Below are 16,029 nucleotides of genomic sequence, written 5' to 3' on the forward strand. Positions count from 1 at the left end.
CACCTGCTCTCCTGGCTGGTGGCCTCATCTCCACCTTTGGGCAGCAGTGTTGGGCTACCTGGAGGTCCAGTGACTCCTCATGTGGCCTTCTTTCTGTTTCTCTTCTGATGCCCTCTTCTAATTTTTATGATCACACTGGACTCATGAGGACAATTCAGGATGATCTGTCTTCAGGTCAGCTGATTAGCAACCTTACTCCGTCTGAAACCTGAATTCCCCTTTGCCATGTAATCTGACAAATGCCCAGGTTCCAGGGACTTGGGTGTAGACCTCTTTGAAACTGACTATAACCCAGTTTCTTCATCTGCAAAATAGAGCAATGGTGAGGTCTGCATTCATAGGGTGCCTGGCTAATAGTCACAACAGTGTTAACTAACACTCTTATGACTATCACATTCTTATCATTCAGTATGTTCTCCATCACGTCCGTGGAGCAGGTACATGTGTCTGGAGAACCTACAAGAAAGACCTCAGTCTGACAAACTGTCAGCAGCAGAGTTTGGTGAAACTTCTCAAGGTAACAGTGATGGACCTGGTTACCAGCATCTACAGCCACGGAATCTCATTATCGGAAGAGCGACAGTGTCATTCCTTCTAGCCATCTGCTCAATCCATGTGCCGCTAAACAAATTAACTGAACATCTAGGTGGGGCCAGCTGTTGTGCGAATCCTGGAGAAAAGACAGGAAGTGGAAATGGATGGGGGGGTGGGTTAGTGATGATGGTGGTAAAATGATTTAGTTCCTTTGAAAAACGAACGTGATGGAACTATGCTCAGTGTTATGTGGCAGCCTGGATGGGAAGGGAGCTTGGGGGAGAAAAGATCCATGTATTTGCATGGCTGGTCTCTTCACTGTTCGCCTGAAACTATCACAACATTGTCAATCGGCTATACCCCAATACAAAATACAAAAGTTTGGAGTTAAAAAAACCACCAACAAGAACGAGTATGAGAAGCATATGCAAGAAACATATGCATTCTCACCCCAGGTTATAAAATGGCAGCATTTCCTTCTTTTGATTAATATGATGGATTCTAGTCACTGGATCTCAAGTACCTGTAACAGGTAGAAAGCTTCTAGAGATTATTTCAGACAGTAAAAAACCCAACTAAGAGAAAATACCTAAACCTAGTTCCTCACAATAGGGAGGAACATTATCATTTTACAAAGGAGAAATAACCTGGGAATTTCTAACAAGAATATATCACTTGAAGAGAATTAATATTTGCAATCAACACTAATAAGGTTTAAATAGTTAATGAGTATAATTCAGATGCTTAGCAAAAACTTCAACTTGGAGTTGGAAATATTTATTCTGACTTTTCCAGAGCAAGGATCAAGAAACTATGGCTGATGGGCCAAAGCTGGTTGGTTGTCTGTTTTTGCAAATAAAGTTTCATTGGCACCCGGCCACACCCATTCATTTATTTACTGTGTCTGGACATTTTTGAGGCAGGATGAGGAGTTAAATAGTTGTGACAGAGACAGTGTAGTTTTTGAAGCCTAAAACGTTTACTATCTGGCCCTTTAAGGAAAAAGTCTGTCAACTCTTGTGTAGATGGTTATTTTTGAAACCAGTGTGGTGAATATTTTCCATCTTCATTAACCCATCACTGGCAAAGCAGAAGGGGAACAGTTCCTAGAGTTGGTGGAAAGGTGACACATTGTAGAGGGAATTTTCCTAATCCCAGGCAGGCTATGAGAGATGAGAGGCTTGAATGAAAATTCCAACTCTCTTTCTGGTGACTGAATGGCCAAGATGGTGGTAGATATAATTTCATGGATACAGTTTTCCTTCTTTCTATTCCTAGCTGGCCAAGAAAACTACCTTCCGGTCCAGAAAGAGAACACTACGGTACTCATTGTTATGTAAAGGCTTTGGAGGGCTGCCTGCTGGCCTGGGCCTTGGGGGGTGAGGGTGCTAATTCTGACAGTGCTTGGAGAAGGCACATCACTCTTGGCTAGTTCTTTTCCTCCTATAGCAGAGGGATCTGGAAGAAAACAATTCTGTGAACATCTCAGAATGTGTTCAAAAATTAGAAAACTAAATTCAGCTGGATTTTCTCATAATTTCCTACCACAAGTGAACCCGGGCACATATGAGACAAATCAGCATTGGCCAGAAGTACACTGTTCAGGGAATGGTTTTCTCCAGGCAAAACCTGTTCCATTATGTGAATTGTGAAAGTAAAAACCAATGAGAACAGGGTGTGTGTGTGTGTGCAAATCCAATAGTTTTGAAGCTGCTACTCAATCCTGCAATTTGACTGTTCTCTTATAAGGTTCCCTTGTGGCTCAGCTGGTAAAGAATCTGCCTGCAATGCGGAAGACCTGGGTTCAGTCCCTGGGTTGGGAAGATCCCCTGGAGCAGGGAAAGGCTACCCATTCCAGTATTCTGGCCTGGAGAATTCCATGGACTGTATAGTCCAAGGGGTCACAAAGAGTCGGACACGACTGAGCGACTTTCACTTTCACTTATAAGGTAACGGATCACAATTTTCCTAAGATTTAGAAGACACATACTTTATTGCTAAGGCCAGAAGATACTGTGGACCCCAAATTTCACATTTCCAAATTTCACTGGATATGGCAGAGTCCAAATGCATGAATGGAGGAGGGAGGAGGTGTTGCGTGTGACAAGCCTTTGTTGATGAGACAGGTGCTGCATTTACCTTAAAGCTGTCTTCTTCCTCCTGGTAGACGGGATTCATGCTGGTGAGAGAGGCGATGAACTCGAGGGCGGTGAGCGGCTTGTTGGGCTGCTGGCGGATTCTCCGCTCCGTGAGCACCTCCTTCACCACTTGGACAATGTGTCCCTGTGTGAAGCCGTCAGTGATTTTCGCCAGGCAACTGACACTCAGAGTGTCTGTGATGACACCGCCGTGTCGCTGAATGATCTCCTTCCACAGAACTGTTGTGTCCAAGATGATGGCAAAGACAGAGAATGAGAGTCAGCAGAGAGAAAACAGGGTTAACCCAGTCCCCGGGACAAACCTGCCTCTCACCGAGAAAGGAGAGCACAGGGGGTCTGCTCCAATTCGTATGAGCCTGGAGCCAAAGAACCAAACACTTTGCCTTGAGGGATTTTTCACCCACAAGGCATGCACATCAATGGCCCTGAGTTCTACAGATCCCTGAGTCCCTTGTGAATTGACAAGAAAAAATTTAAAAAGGGACGGTATACCTCTCCTTCCAGTGACTATATACACCTCCTTCCAATATACTATCATGTGTATTAATACAACAGATTGCAAGCAGGAAGCAGTTGTACAACACCGTGAACTCTGCTCGGGACTCTGTGATGACGTAGGGGGGTGGGGTGGGGAGGGGGGGAGGGAGGTCCAAGAGGGAGGGGATATATGTATATATTTAGCTGTCACTCCGCACAGCAGAAAGTAACACAACCTTGTAAAGCAATTACACTCCAATTATAAATCTTTAAAAAAGGTCAGTAGAGATTTAGGGTGGAGTCTTTGAAGATGTTCAAAATTTCTTCCAAAACTGGAAATTTACAGCGTTCGGTTAAGTAGGAGCTTGACTTGTTTGAGTTACAAAAGTCATTCTGTATGTGATTTATACGTGTGGAATTGTAACACAGTCCGATTTCCATCAGCCTTGCAGGGCTTGGTTTTGTTAGGCGTACGACACTGCAGAACATGTCCTGTGAACAGACGTATACTCTCTGCCCCCAACAACGGCAAACATGCACAGATGAACGGATCTACTGGATGGTGCCCTGTGGCTGCTGGGTGGGTGGGACCTTGGGTAACGGGGAGATTTTACTTATGACATGGGGATGCTGTGAAGACAAATGAAGAAATAATCCCTGGTACTTCTTAACCTTAGAGACAGGATGGTCTCCCACACAACATTTGAGACATAACACTTCAAATACCGTGTGCATTCTGTAAGAGAGGTTCTATGGAAATAAATTGAGACCTGCTGTGATGTGTTTTTCCGGTAGTCATGTATGGATGTGAGTGTTGGGCTATAAAGAAAGCTGAGACCTCAAGAATTGGTGCTTTTGAACTGTGGTGTTGGAGAAGACTCTTGAGAGTCCCTTGCACCACAAGGAGATCCAACCAGTCCATCCTAAAGGAGATCAGTCCTGGGTGTTCATTGAAAGGACTGATGCTGACACTGAAACTCCAATACTTTGGCCACTTGATGTGAAGAACTGACTCCTTGGAAAAGAACCTGATGCTGGGAAAGATTGAAGGCGGCGGGGAGAAGGGGACGGCAGAGGATGAGATGGCTGAATGGCATCACCGACTCAACGGACATGGGTTTGAGCAAGCTCTGGGAGTTGGTGATGGACAGGGAAGCCTGGCGTGCTGCAGTCCATGGGGGTCACAAAGAGTTGGACACGACTGAGTGACTGAACTGAACTGAACTGAACTGTGATGTGTTCAGACAGTGAGGAAGGGACTGGGCAGGGACAAGGCTGTCCATCTCAGAGCCAGCCCTGGCACGGCGAAGGTTGGGCTAAATGTCTCTAAAGAGTTTCGACCGTCCTTGAGGAAGGTCACAGACAGTCTTTTATAAATGAAGATTCCTGCATGATCTGAGCACTGTCAGGCGTGTGGAATGACTACATCATCCAAACACATTGACCCCAAAATACCGGGTGAAATGAAACGGTCCAATGACTGTCAAGGAATAGAATGACTTGGGACATAACTATGACCCACACAAGAGAGTCTGGTTTTGGGGCCCCAAGTTATTTCTCTGTCCTCCTTGGTGGGGGATCCTTGGCTCCAAGGTGAGCTGAGTTGCTGGGAAGTGGGTATGTTACCACGGGGCCTGTGGTGTCTTCTAGCTGTGGGAGGTTAGCCTTCGAGGCTTGAGGGCCACAGTGAAGCCTGCGAGGGCTATAGGGGCCCCCAATCTGACCTAAAGCAACATCTACCCCCTGCATCTACGCTGGGGGTTTATTTAAACCTGGAGGGTTTATTTAAACCTGAAGTCATCTTAAGGTTACCTGTAAATAGGAGTAGAAAGATTTAATCCTTAGGCTCCTGCGAGAAATAAGGACAAGAAAGTATAGAAAGCAACTGGAAGAAACCGTTCTGATACACCGTGGGCATTTTGTTTTCTATAGCTTTATTACTGCTATTTCTGTAATTACTATTAGTCATTCCATTTTGTGGGGCTTCCCAGGGGGCTCAGTGGTAAAGAACCCACCTGCCAATGCAGGAGACATGGGTTCAATCCCTGGGTGGGGAAGACCATCTGGAGAAGGAGATGGCAATTCACTCCAGGACTCCTGCCTGGAGAATCCCATGGACAGAGGAGCCTGGCAGGCTACAGTCCACGGGGTTGCAGAGTCACATGACTGAGCACCTGAAGAGCAGCAACACTGCATTTTGTACCAAAGTTTGCTAACACTCACTAAAACAGCAATGACTGATATCAAAGCTAACACGAAATAAACTACAGAGTATTGCTAAGCATATTTGTGTAAAGACCCTGGAGCAGCTAACGATTACCCTTATCTAAATACAACTGTCACAGATCAGAAAACATAACCCGTGGTAAAAATACACAGCAACAACCACCACCAGACCACACCGCCCCTTGGGATCTAGTCTGTCTCTTGTCCACATTCATAACATCTAAAAACTGTGCAAACAGGTCTGAGTGGTGACTTGGAAGCTGAGAAGGGAAGACGCCTTATGGCACAGGTGAAAACCCCTAAAGCTGAGGAGCCAGAAAACACCCCAGACTGGGACCCAGGACAGCTTCAGTCTCAAGGGCGGAGGGCAGACAAGGGGCTCTCTGCAGCTGGTGCTGTATTTCATTTTCTTCTCGTGCATGCAGAGGGCTTCTCAGTTCTTCAGGCTGATCTACATCCCCTTCCCCTTCTGTAGACTGAAAGGAATCTGGTCTTTGGGTCCCCTGCGAAGAACTGACTCACTGGAAAAGACACTGATGCTGGGAAAGATCGAGGGCAGGAGGAGAAGGGGATGACCGAGGATGATGTGGTTGGATGGCATCACCGACTCAACGGATATGAGTGTGAGCAAGCTCCAGGAGTTGGTGACGGACAGGGAGGCCTGGAGTGCTGCAGTCCCTGGGGCCGAAAGGAGTCAGACACAGCTGAGCGACTGAATGGCAACAGCTCTGCTTTTGCCATTCCAAACTGATTCCACCCTGACTGCTGAGAGGACACCACCTCTTAAAGTTCAGTTTCATTTGGGGTCTTGCACAAGCACATGGGGGTGAATAATACGATTTGGATGAGCTTCTGGCCTCTGCAGTCTAGAATTCCAGAAAAATCGAAAGACACGAGCTGGACTCCTCCGAGCAGACACTGGGTCCAGGGTGGGGAGCCTGTGATGAATTGGGTTATTAGTGGAACAGACCCCAGGGAAGAGAGGCAGGAGGTAGAGCATTAGGAACGTGGAGAGATGGAAGCCCAGAGGGATTTCTGGGGACTAGACACGGCATTCATCAACCAGGGGGTGGGTTTTCTTTGCAGAGACATTTTGAAGGAAACAGCTTGATTTGGGGAAAGGAGGTAGATATTGAATTATATTTGGTAAACCTTAAGGACCATGTTTCCTCTGGCTGATCTACCCTTAGCTTCTCAGCCCCGTCACCTGTCCCCTCCCCGCCTGGAGGAATTTGAGAAGTTGGATGGTGATTGTTGCACACACCTTCAGCGCTCTGCTGCCTGCAAACAGATGGACAAGCAAGGGCCCAAGTTATGAATTTGCAGGCCAGGCTTTACGGGCTGTGAGAGACCATTTTTGATCACTGCAAAGACAGTAATAGTCTTTCTTTAAGATAGATGTCCCAGTCAGTGTGGCTATGGTAACTTCAAGGTCACTGGAGGAAGCAGGCGGCATTTATGACGTTGGCAAGAATGGCGGCCTCCACAAATCACCCACCAGCAAAGAGATATGTGAGATGCACGTGGCTGAGTGGACAGAGCCCTGAGCCCAAGACAGCTGCCATGGCGGGTTCATCATCTGCTCACAGGTGAAGGGACGCTTTCTCGTCCTCTCCCTCGTGGCTGCGGGAGGGGGTTCAGGCTGGACCCTGTCACGTGATCTGAGTCCCCAGAGAGGCCTGGTGCTTCATCAAAAGAACACAATTGTCCTCGTTAGACATCAATAGCTCCATTTTTAAAGGGCCTCTGGTTTTGTCAAACAGTGGAACCTACTGAATCCAAAGTCAAGAATAACGTTCTAGCTCCTGAAAATTAATAATACACTACTCTATTCCATTAAGATAGCTTAAAATATATATACAATGCAGAGAGAGAGAGAAAGAGAGAGAGAGAGAGAGAGAGAGCGATCCTAACGAGCTGAGGAAGCTCCGATGAAGCTGGAAGCAAGGAGTCTTCTGTAGTGACTCACGGTGGGCAGAGCATGCTGGTGCCCACCCATCTCCTGGGCTAAACTACACGGCCCTGTCCCCTCGAACCTGAGATCACATAAGTCATTCTGGCCAACATGGGTAGAAGTGCTGTGGGCCCCACCTGGGTCTGGTTCCTAAAATCCCCTGAGAGATCATTTACATGATCTTTTTCTCCCTTTGATGCTGGTTGGCTGCAGAGGATCCAGTGGAGGGCTTGCAGGCCCCAGAAGACAGAGAAGCCCCTAGGTGATGGAGAAGTAACTGCATCCAAAGTCTTCCAGGGCTTTGTGTATAACACTGATTTATGAAGTCAGGACCACAGTTCATGGAGACAGAAATGAGTGCATGTTACAAACCGAGTGGCTAATAAGAGATTCTCATGTATGCGGAATAAAGGGCTGTTCTTTCAGCAAATCACATTAGCCAGGAGCTGAAGAACAACCAGAAAGGACCATATATCCTGTTTTGGTGATGTTACTGTGAAGGATTAACAGAAACCAAGTCTGACCTAGTAGATCTTATTACTATCATCAGTGCTAACCATTGCTGCCGTACCATTGCTACCTCCATCTCCTCTGTTGCCAGCACCACTGTGACCGCCAGCATCTTCCTCACCCTCAGGCTGCAGTCATGACCACCAACCTCAGGACTGCAGTCACCATCACCACGATTTCTGACACCATCACCATCATCACCATCTTTAAACCAGATCTATCACCACCACCACCACCACGACTGGCCAAGATGACCCCTCAAGGAGCTGCCCTTTGGCCTCCACAGGCTCTGTCGTCCACTGTCCTTGACCTTGGGCTGCCCCTGGTACTTTCTCTTGACCAGCAGAGTGTGGTGAAGATGACCCTGTGTGACTTCTGAGGCTGGGTCACAAGAATCCTTTCAGCTTCCGCCTGAATCTCTGGAAACGTTTGCTCTCAGAATGTGCTTTTGGGGACCCAGGTGCTGTGCAGAAGGCCATGGGGAATGGAGAGCTGGTCCCCCAGCCCAGCTGAGCTTCCAGCTGATCCAGTCACAGAGGGAACCGTCTCGGATGTCCAGGCCTATCCAGGCTTCAGACGACTGAAGCTCCAGTCGCTGTCATGAAACGCCTCGGGGGGAGGGAAACCCCTGCTGAACCCAGTGGCTCCTCAGAACCACCAGAGGCACACGTTGTTGTTTCCAGCCTCTGGGGAGGTCTGTCACACGGCAGGGTACGTGGAGACCCCATCATCACCACTGCCGGCTCCCGAGCCACCTACCACCCGGCCGTGGAAATCCTCCTCCTCCACGACCACCACCAGCACCTTATCCCCCCTTCTCCTCCACCACCACCCGTGCTCTTGCGGGGCTGGGATGGTGCTGGGCATTCCAGCCATCTCACATAAGGGTCACCACCGCCCTGCGAACTCCACAGTTCTCCTATGTTACAGGTGAGAGAGCGGGGAGGCTCAGAAGGTGAGCCCACTTGTCAAAGTCACCAGTGATCCAGAGGCCATGCTGGGATCAGACCCAGGTCTGCCCAGAGCCCAAATCTCACGGTTCTTCCCCATTTCACTGCCCTGTCTCCCAGGGTCCCTTGTTGGTATGGTTCCCTGTTAATAATAGGTTTCCAAAAACGTGGATTTTGAATCTGTCTGTTCAAGAATAAAAAAATGGAAAAAAGTAAGCTCTTGTATTTAGCGTTTAAGTCAATCAATGTTCTCCTGAACTAATATTTTAAGATTGGGGGGTAAAAATTGACTTCGTGAAAAGAAATGCTGCCGGATGAAAGCCAGCACCACCACAGGGACAAAAGGAGGGACCCGAATCCACCTGTCGGAAGATCAATTCACACCCTCAAGGCTTCTGTGTCCTTCCAGGCTCAAAATAGTAACCCCTGTCCAGTTTCTTTCCGTCCAGGGGAGAGCGATCACGTTAACAATAGGACAGAGGTGTACGCTTTGCTCCTCTGGCCTGGTATTCGCATTTGTAGCTCAGAGTCCAGCTGACCCTGGCACACTGGGCCTCACGCCCCCTTCTGATGCTCCTGGGGGATGAAGGCTACCCTCCCGGCCCCTCACTGCAGCACGGCCATCGCGGATGGCCCAGCCTCGCTGGCTGCACACGGGAAGGGGTGAGGGGGTACTCGCCATATCTGGAAGCGTAGTCTGGTCTGGGAACCAAAATAATTTTTTGGTAAACTTTGCAGAAAGATTGAAGTTCCGCATCAAAAGGTCGCTTTGTGGTCCCCACAATCAGAATCCTGTCGTCTGGTTTCAGGAGTTTCAGCATTTTGGGAAGCTGCTTTTTCAGACGCTTAGGGTCCATCTGGGAGAAACAGAGAGGAAAAGAAATGAGCCCACATATAGAAAAAAGAGTTAAGAGCTAAAGAAAATCCAGCCTCGGATGCACTGTGGGATGCCCTTACTAATGTGATTTCAGGGCTGCTGGACATACCTTCCTAGAGTGTGTCCTTGGGCCAGGTCTCGGGACGTGGTTCCTGGTTGGCGTGGTCTGAATTGCTGGCCCTTCCTTTCCTCAAATCCGGTGTTCAGATTTGGACAGGGGGAAGGAGGGAAGCACCTGACCGAACGTTCTAGCATCTTAGCCCTAAGCATGGGAAACGGGGCGGATTTCCAAGTGGAAGGAAGCTGCCTGGGGTTGACAATGGGTTCTGGTGCGTTCCTCCGAGCTGTTTTGCAGGTGAACTCAAGACTTCCTTTGTTGATGGCCATGACAATGAGGATCTGAGGTCCCGGATCTCAGGTCTGAAAACACCCCGTGACACGGGGTGTGATACCAGAAGCAGTCTGTATGTAGTCTGAAGCTGTTTTATTTCAGTATAGCCTCCTCACTAACTGAGGGTCAGGAGCAAGATGTGAGGCACTGGAGGGAGGAGGACTTCCGGCCTGGGGTGGTGGTGAGCAGATTTGGCCACGTTGCCATGGCAACACACGGGCCTTCAACCAGGGCAGCAAGAGGAGAGGAAGCGGTGAGGGGTGGTGGGGAGCCTCCATGGAGATGCCCGAGCATGATCTGAGCCTCTTCCGCTCCCCTTTGGCTCAGGGGCAACTTAGATACAGAGTTAAAGATCTCACCTAGGCTGGGGTTTCCTGGAAACGCCCCGGCACCTGTGAGCTCCTCTACAGAGATGAGGCCACCTGATGTTTGCCCTGTGAGTCCTGCACCCTCAGGCTGAGAGACAGCCCTGCACGCCTGTCTGCAGGATGGGGCTGGGGACGCGTAGGGAAGGGAGGGAGCGTGTGATAAATTCCATCCTCGGGAACAAAAGTGAACAGAGGAGGGCACTGGAGGCCGAGGGGGCGTGGGGGTGCCAGAGCTGTGTATGGCTTGCAGGGCCTTGGGGACAAGGCCACTGTGTGTTGGGGGATGGCCAGCCTGCTGGGCAGAGGGCCGGAGGGTGGGGGTTGGCATGCAGCCCACGGGGTGGGTGTCAGCGGGGGGAGGGGAGGGGCAGGGCTGTTGGCCAAGCAGGGGCCCCAGGGCTGAGTGCCTCCTTCCTTCCCACATCTGACCTGTGGAAGGGCCCGGTTTCACAGGGCACAGGGAAAAGACCATGAGAGGCTGAGAAGGAGCACTACCCCTGCCCAGGGGCCCTTAGGAGCAAAGCCCAGCAGGAAGCTGCAGGAACGTCGGCTCCCAGGGCGCCCTGGGTTGGGGCTTGCCTTGACCCTAGGACAGGGCAGCTGTACTTCCGTGCCCGTCTGCCTTGCTCATCACTTATGCCCAGCCTGCATGCACAGCACTGGGGGCACCAACTGCGGGGCTCCAGGGCCCTGCTCAGGGCCTGGCGTGGACTCTCTCACCTGATCCTCACAGGCACCCCATTAGAGGGACTTGTTCTCACCCTCACTGGGGAGATGCTGGCCTGAGGCATCAGGCGGTCTAGAGATCTACTCAGAGTTCATGAGCAGGACCCCGGCTGCCAGCATGGAGGTGGTGACTCCAGAACCTTGCTCCCCACCCTACTCTGGGGGGCCCTGTCTCTCGGGGGGATGTGCCAGGGGTCTTGTTCTCCGCTGACCCCTCCAATTCCCTTCCTGTGTAGGGCCTACAGCAATTGAGAGCTGCAAAGGAGACTTAAAAGATCTATTACTATTACATTATATGTTAATATATTTATAGCATTATTGTGATATCTTGTTTTTCAGTCGCTCAGTCGTGTCCTTCTCCTTGCGACACTGTGGACCGCAGCACGCCAGGCTTCCCTGTCCTTCACCATCTCCCGGAGCTTACTTAAACTCATGTCCACTGAGTCTGTGATGCCAGCCAACCATCAGGTCTTTTCCAATGAGTCAGCTCTTTGCATCATGTGGTCAAAGTATTGGAACTTCAGCTTCAACATCTGTCCTTCTAATGAATATTCAGGGTTGATTTCACTTAGCATTGACTGGTTTGATAAGGTATAGATCAGCTTTATTGATATAGTTCATATGCCGTATAATCCACCTATTTAAAACACATGCTTCCAATTAAATTAAAATAGTAAAAAAAGAAAATGTCTGAGTGGTTTTTAGTATATTCACAGAGTTGTGTAACCATCACCACAATTAATTTTAGAACATTTTTGTATTTGCTCCCAAAAGATCTCACCCATTAGTAGTCACTGCCCACTTTCCCCCAAATTCCTTCTCCAATCCTAGGCAATCACTACTCTACTTTCTCTCTCTATGGATTTGCATATTCTGGATATTTCATAAATAGAATCATTCAAACATGTGTGTGTGTGTGTGTCTGGTTTCTTTCACTTAGCATGCCATTTTTGAGGTTCACCCATGTTGTGGTATGCTTTAGTATTTCAATTGCTGAATGATATCCACTGTATGGTTATGCCACACTTTATCCACTCATCAGTTGATGGACATTTGGGTTATTTCTACTTTTTGGCTCTTCTGAATTGTGCCACGATCAACATTTGTGTATAGGATTTTGTATGCGCTAATGTTTTCATTTTGAATTGCTAGGTCATATGGTTACTCTTACATTTAACCTTTTAAAGAAATGCCAGACTCTTTTTCAAAGTATTTGCACCATTTTACAATCCTAGCAGAGAGCAGAAGATTTAAGTTTCTTCAGACTCTTGCCAACACTTGTGATTGTTTGTTTTCCTTATTTTTTTTTCCTTTCATTTAGCCATCCTCATGGGTGTAAAGTGGTATTGCATTGTGATTTTGACTTGTATCTCCCTGGGGGCTAATGATATTAGCCATTTGTATACTTGGTTTGGAAAAATGTATATTCAGATCTTTTGCCCTTTAAAAAATTGGGGTTATTTGTCTTTGTAATGTTGAGTTGCAAGGATCATTTATATGTTCTAGATACAAATTCTTTGTCAGATAAATGGTTTGCCAATATTCTGAGTTGTCTTTTAACTTTCTTGATGATTTCTTTTACAACAAAAAATTTTTAGCTTTGATGAGGTTCCATTTAAGCTTTCTTTTGTTGCTTGTGCTTTTGATGTGATGTCCAAGACACTGCTTAATGCAAGGTCACGAAGATTCATGTCTCTATTTTCTTCTAAGGGTTTTATAGGCATAGCTCTTTCTTTTAGGTCTATGAGGCATTATTGGTTAACTGTGTGAGGTAGGGGTCCAACCTCATTCTTTTGCAGGTGGCAGTCCAATGGTCCTAACAGCATTGGCTGAAAAGACTATTCTTTCTCCATTGAATTGTCTGGGCACCTCTGTAAAAAAATCAATTGACTGTAAATGTGAGGGTTTATTTCTGGACTCAGTTCTATTCCATTGACCGAGAGGTCTTTCCTGAGGCCAGCATCACACTGTCCTGATTGTTGCAGGTTTGTGGTAAGTTTTCAAACCGGGAAGAGTCCTCCAATTCTGTTCTTTTCCAAGACTGTTTTGGCTGTTCTGGGTCCCTTGAATTTCCGTATGGATTTCAAGATCAGCTTGTCAATTTCTTGCAAATAAGCCAGCTGGAATCCTGACAGGGACGGTGCTGAATCTGTAGATCAATTTGGGGATTCTTGCTATATTAACAGTATTAAGTTTTTCAATCCACGAACATGATGTATCCTCCCACTTATCTAGGTCTTCATTATTTTTTCAGCAACTTTGATTTGTAGTCTTCAGAGTAGAAGTCTTCCACTTCTTTTGTGAAGTCTGTTCCTATGTTTTGAATGTTATTATAAATGGAATTGTTTTCTTAATACTAATTTTTTCACAGTAAGTGTATAGAAGGAAGTTACTTTGTATATTGGTCTTGTATCTTACCCTGTAATCTCACTGAATGTTTTCGTTAGTTTTTAAAACTGCTTTTAGTGAATTCCTTTGGGTTTCCTATATACAAGATCATGTCATCTGCAAATATAGTTTTATTTCTTCCTTTTCCATACTATGCTTTTTATTTAGCTCTCTTCCCTGACTGCCCTGGGGCCTGTTCCTGTTCAGTTGCTTTAGTCCTGCCTGACTCTTTGCGACCCCAGGCTCCTCCGCCCACGGGACTTCCCAGGCAAGATTACTGGAGTGGGTTGCCATTTCCTCCTCCAGGGGATCTTCCTGACCCAGGGATTGAACCCACATCTCCTGCATCTTCTGCACTGCAGGCAGATTTTTTACTGCTGAGCCACTGGGGAAGCCCGATTGCCCTGGTGAGAACCTCCAATATAATGCTGGATAAAAGCCGGGCGTGCTGCAGTCCATGGAGTCACAGAGAGTCGGACATGACTGAGCAACTGAACTGAACTGAAAAGAGGCGATCTTAAGGGAAAAACATCTGGTCTTTTACCGTTAAGGATGATGTTAGCTCTGGAATTTTTGTAGTTGCTCTTTATCAGGCTGAGGAAGTTTCCTTCTCTTTCTTTTTTTTTTAATCATGAAGGGGTGTTGGCTTTTGTCAAGTGCTTTTTTCCTGCATCTGTTGAGATGATGGTGTGGTTCCTGTCCTTTATTTTAATGATATAGTGTATTACATTAATTGATTTTTGGATGTTAAGCCTGGGCTAAATCCCACTCGGTCATGCTGTATAATCCTTTTTCTGTGTTGTTAGATTCAGTTGAGAAGAGACTTTCTGTAATGTGACTCACAGAGAGAACAAGATGGGATTTTTACGGCAAAATAAATCCCACAGTCTGGGCCTGAAGCCAGACCACCGGGCAGCTTCCGACCATTTCTTCCTGCACTCACAGGAGTCCAGAGCCTACAAGACTCCATCAGGAGGGAACAATGGCTTTGTAGGACTCCATCCAGGAAGCATGGGTGGGGGCTGGGGACAACAGCGGAGCTTAAAAGAGGGCAGAGCACAGGAGAGGGGTGACCGGGAATGAGGCTTCCTAAAACCCCGGGAATGGGCACCAGGACGGAAACCTCCTCTCGAAGGGGCAGCACCCCTGAGCCTAGGTCTTTGCAGAAACCTGCCGTTGCTCAGATCCGCGCCTCTGGGCTGCCTGGGACGGGAGAGATGTCTGTTGGGCCTTGACTGTGCTACCGAAATTCCCATGGGGGCCAGGCTGTGTGCAAAAATGAAAAGCTCAAGGAAAGAACTCCATAGTAACAGGCAATTGTTGTTCGGTCCCTAAGTCGTGTCTGACTCTTGGAGACCTTATGGACTGCACACACTGGGCTGCCCTGTGTGTGCTGAAGACTGAGATGTGCTTTGGCATCGCCCTGAGCTTGCTCAAGCTCATGTCCATTGAGTCGGTGATGCCATCCAACCATCTCATCCTTTGTCATCCCTTTCTCTTCCCGCCTTCAATCTTTCCCAGCATCAGGGTCTTTTCCAATGAGTTAGCTCTTCGCATCAGGTGGCCAAAGTATTGGAGATTCAGCATCAGTCCTTCCAATGAATATTCAGGGTAGATTTCCTTTAGGATTGACTTGTTTGATCTCCTTGCTGTCCAAAGGACTCTCAAAAGTCTTCTCTAGTATCCCAATTTGAAAGCATCAATTCTTTAGTGCTCAGGCTTCTTTATGGTCCAACTCTCACATCTGTACATGACTACTAGAAAAATCATAGCTTTGACTACACAGACCTTGATTGGTGAAGTGAAGTCTCTGCTTTTTAACATGCTATCTAGGTTTGTCATGGCTTTCCTTCCAAGGAGCAAGTGTCTTTTTAATTTCATGGCTGCAGTCACTGTCCGCAGTGATTTTGGAGACCAAGAAGATAAAATCTGTCACTGTTTCCACTTTTTCCTCTTCTATTTGCCATGAAGTAATGGGACTGGATGCTATGATCTTAAGTTTTTTAAATGCTGAGTTTTAAGCCAGCTTTTTTACTCTCCTCTTGGACCCTTATCAAAAGGCTCTTGAGTTCCTCTTCACTCTCTGCCATTAGAGTCGTATCATCTGCATATGAGCCATGGTTATACTAAAAAAATAACCCTTTGGAAAACCAGGGAGGAGCAGGGTGATGAAGGTGGAGATGGAGGAGGAGAGCTGGGTAGGCCCTGGCTGCGTTGGCAGCATTGTGATGGAGGCGTCCCATGGATGATTCTGGCTGATGCCAGGTGTCTGCATCCGACCCTCAGGGGAGAGCTAAAGACGGGATGGAGTGCAGCCTCTGTTGGCTAAGTGGTGACTTCTTTAAGTTATGAGCTATGCCCAAGGAGGGCAAGGAAAAAAGGTCCATGGGCTTGAGATGGCATCTCAGTGAGCGTCACTGAGTGTTTAGAAGTGCATGGAGGAGAGAAAGAAGAAAGTGTTGGTGGGGC

At 47.6% G+C, this 16,029-nt stretch overlaps 1 protein-coding gene across 1 annotated transcript in view; it reads right to left on the reverse strand.

Annotated features, from left to right (window-relative positions):
• Window positions 1–16,029, reverse strand: part of IQCA1 (IQ motif containing with AAA domain 1) — a 191,040-nt gene that overhangs the window by 3,811 nt on the left and 171,200 nt on the right. Inside the window, exons 17-18 of the mRNA XM_043462063.1 lie at window positions 9,490–9,667; window positions 2,674–2,912 (exon numbers count right to left, since the gene is read on the reverse strand). Coding sequence (XP_043317998.1) covers window positions 2,674–2,912; window positions 9,490–9,667 — 417 coding nt within the window. The remainder of the gene's footprint in view (window positions 1–2,673; window positions 2,913–9,489; window positions 9,668–16,029) is intronic.

This window comes from Cervus canadensis, chromosome 2 (assembly GCF_019320065.1).
Source record: "Cervus canadensis isolate Bull #8, Minnesota chromosome 2, ASM1932006v1, whole genome shotgun sequence".
Lineage (NCBI taxonomy): Eukaryota > Metazoa > Chordata > Mammalia > Artiodactyla > Cervidae > Cervus > Cervus canadensis.